Source organism: Oryzias melastigma, linkage group LG14, assembly GCF_002922805.2.
Source record: "Oryzias melastigma strain HK-1 linkage group LG14, ASM292280v2, whole genome shotgun sequence".
Lineage (NCBI taxonomy): Eukaryota > Metazoa > Chordata > Actinopteri > Beloniformes > Adrianichthyidae > Oryzias > Oryzias melastigma.
The window spans coordinates 11,891,490-11,894,668 of NC_050525.1; the positions used below are offsets into that span (position 1 = coordinate 11,891,490).

Sequence of the window (3,179 nt, forward strand, 5' to 3'; positions counted from 1 at the left end):
TTGGAGTAGACGACACCAAGAGACTCCAGCAGGCGAACGGAAACGTCAGCATTTTCACGAGCTTTGATTGGATAGTCAGAGAGTGTACAGGGCAGAGCTAGCAAACTGCATCTGTAGCGAGCTGCACAAGCAAATATATCGAATTTAATAGCTGTTTTGTCAACTCACAATGGCTGAAGGAGGAGAAGAAATGGATTTGGTTGCAGACTTACTGTCAAAACCGTTTTCAAGACGGACTTTTCAAGAAAAGCTGGACATTGTTAAGCAAGGTCGGGCAACTCCGAAGCTATCAAGCTTGTCACAACCAGGAAAAGGATTTGTCCGCCGCTTTCAGTCCACTAACTACGAGCGGTACTCTTGGCTCACAGGCTCCGAGGAACGCTGTAAATTGTATTGCTGGGAGTGCTTGTTATTTGCCTCTGATCGGCATGGTGTTTGGAGCCACACTGGGTTTGTGAATTTGTCTTGCCTTACCAAGGCAGCAACGAGGCATCAAAGCACCGCCGGACATTTACAAGCAACGGTTCTCTCCAAAACCTTTGGGGAAACCAGAGTGGATCTACAGCTGAACAAGTGCGCAGGGAAACGGAGCTCCATAACGAAAAGGTGAAGAAAAACAGGGAAATCTAGAAAAACCTGATAGACTGTCATTTTTTTTGGGCCAGCAGGAGCTTTCATCTCGGGGGCACGATGAAAGCGCTGGATCCACAAACAGAGGAAACTACGTGGAGCTTCTTTCTCTCATTGCTGAGAGCGACACAGATTTACATTGCCACCTGTCCACTAATAAAGTGTTTAGTGGGACGTCGGGCAAAATACAAAACGCTCTGATCAGTGCTGTTGCTGAAGTGATGGAGGAGATCAGAAGGGAAGCTAATAAAGCTCAGTTTGTTTCTATTATGGTGGATGAGACGACAGACGTGAGTAACGCAGCGCAATTCGCACTGGTTCTGCGTTATGTAACGGACACAGGTGTCAAGTAGCGGTTTGTCAGATTTGAAGATGTTACCAGTGGGAAGCGAGCAGATGGCATTGCATGTCTTATTATCCGGCTCTCTGTGGAAAACGAATGTCTGGATAAAGTTGTGGCACAGTGTTTTGACGGCGAAGCGGTCATGTCTTCTGGATTAAATTGGGTGCAGGCTAAAGTTAAAGAGAGAGCACCATTGGCTTTATTCATACACTGCTATGCACATCGGCTCAATTTAGTATTGACTCAGGGGGCCTCAAAGATTAAAGAATGCAAGATCTTTTTCACCCACCTCAAAGGCCTTGTTGCATTTTTTTCAAGATCGCCTCGACGCATGCAACTACTGAATGAAATCTGCCAGCGACGTCTCCCTCGCGTGGCACCAACACGGTGGCAGCACACATCCAGAGTGGTCAATACAGTCTTTGAGAAGAGAGATGCTCTAGGGTGACAAGGACGAGGTAAACACAAAAAAACCCCCACGAAATGGGCAGTAAATATCTTTAAAGACTTCCTGGCTCAAAAAAACATGGACATCAACTTTGAAAACTATACCGCCACCACCCTCAATGACAGTTAGCGGCTTTTTTACGAGTCTGTTCAGTCCACTCAAGAAAGAGGAGAATACAGCGTTGCCAGTTTGAAGAGCTTGAGAGCCGGCATTAATCGCCACTTAAAAGACATGAACATAATTAGCGACACCGTGTTCAAGAGCAGCAATGCGGTTTTTAAAGCAATAATGAAGCGCTACAGAAAGAGTGGAAGAGACACCAGCTCCCATCATCCTCGGATTCCTGAGTCGGACCTAGAGAAATTCCGATGCTCATCTGCGCTGTCTCCCGACACGCCCCTCGGCCTTGTCAGAAAGGTGTGGTTTGACATCCAGCTGTGTTTGGCCCGGCGTGGGAGGGAGGGGAGCCGTGAGCTGACCATGGCATCTTTTGCCATCCACAGAGACGAGGAAGGTGCTGAATATGTCAGCCTGTCACATAATCCTGAAACTAAAAATCACAAAACTCCAAACGACCCGCACAAGCAAAATCTAAGAGGATTTATGTTTGCAAGGCCCGGGGATCCTCTGTGCCCAATAAAAGCTTTCAAGAAGTACATCTCTAAATGTCCTCCAGACGCAAAATCTTTTTATCTGCACCCGAAGCGCTCCATCACCCCAGCATCTGAGGTTTGGTACTCCAGGGAACCGATGGGCGTCAACTACCTCGGAGAAATGCTTAAAAAAATAAGTGAAGAGGTCTGTACAATGGCATAGCCCTGTATATTTGGTATAACAGCTCTTCTGCTCTCGTTAACAGCCTGTGTGTCTTTTATTGTTTCTTTAAGGTGGGGCTACCGCGGATTTACACCAACCACAGCTTGTGGAGCACGGCTGTGAGTCGACTCTCAGACGGCGGTCTGGAATCCCCCCAGATCATGTCTGTGACGGGGCACCGCTGTGAGAGCAGCCTGCAGGCTTACTGGGCTCCGTCACTCCAGGAGAGACGAGAATGGAGCAACATTCTGTCGTCATGCAACGTCGCAACCAGCAGTGATCAGGGTCCACAAAAGCTGAATCTCAGTCCTTCAAGCAGCAATGTGATGGACATGCCAGTTTTTCTTTCAGATTTTACGATCAATGGGAATGTAGAATTTAATTTCAAATAATTATTTTTGTCTTTCTGTAGACTATTTTCTGCTTCATAGAAAGTTAAAAGGTTTGATGGTTGAAAATAATTGATTTATCAATAAAGTGTTTATTTTTTTCTCTCTCTGAACTGATGTTTTGTTTCGCCTATAGTGACGATCAGCATTTATGCATCACTTTCCTTTGCGGCTGCAGCTGAGTTCTACGTCGGCTCTACTGGCTCAGGCTTGTTGCTATGTTACCGTGACAACAAGCCACATCACGGCTCAAATAGTCCGCTTTTTGTGGAAAAAAATACTAGTCAAGCCGAAGAATTAACAAGACTAAAGTGCTAAATATTGATTCAATATGTATTTCTTTTTTAAATGACCATGGTATAAGCAGGATAATACCCTCCAAAGTGTGCATTATTAGAAATTGATGCACCACGCGGAGGCCAACGGAGGGTATTGTCCCTTACATATAAAATGACTGAGAAATGAGAAATAACCAGAGGTGGGGACTCGAGTCACATGACTTGGACTCGAGTCAGACTCGAGTCATGAATTTGACGACTTTAGACTCGACTTG

General features: G+C 45.8%; 2 protein-coding genes across 3 annotated transcripts in view; one reads left to right on the plus strand and one right to left on the minus strand.

Moving 5' to 3' along the window:
• The window catches only part of arhgap35b (Rho GTPase activating protein 35b), a 24,765-nt gene that overhangs the window by 13,427 nt on the left and 8,159 nt on the right, over positions 1-3,179 (minus strand). The window lies entirely within an intron of this gene.
• LOC112142440 lies at positions 985-2,575 on the plus strand (the record flags this gene model as incomplete). The annotated part of the gene is given in 2 exon segments (XM_024265825.2): positions 985-2,219; positions 2,309-2,575. Coding segments are annotated over 2 exon segments (834 nt in total), but the record flags the coding sequence as incomplete, so codon positions are not given.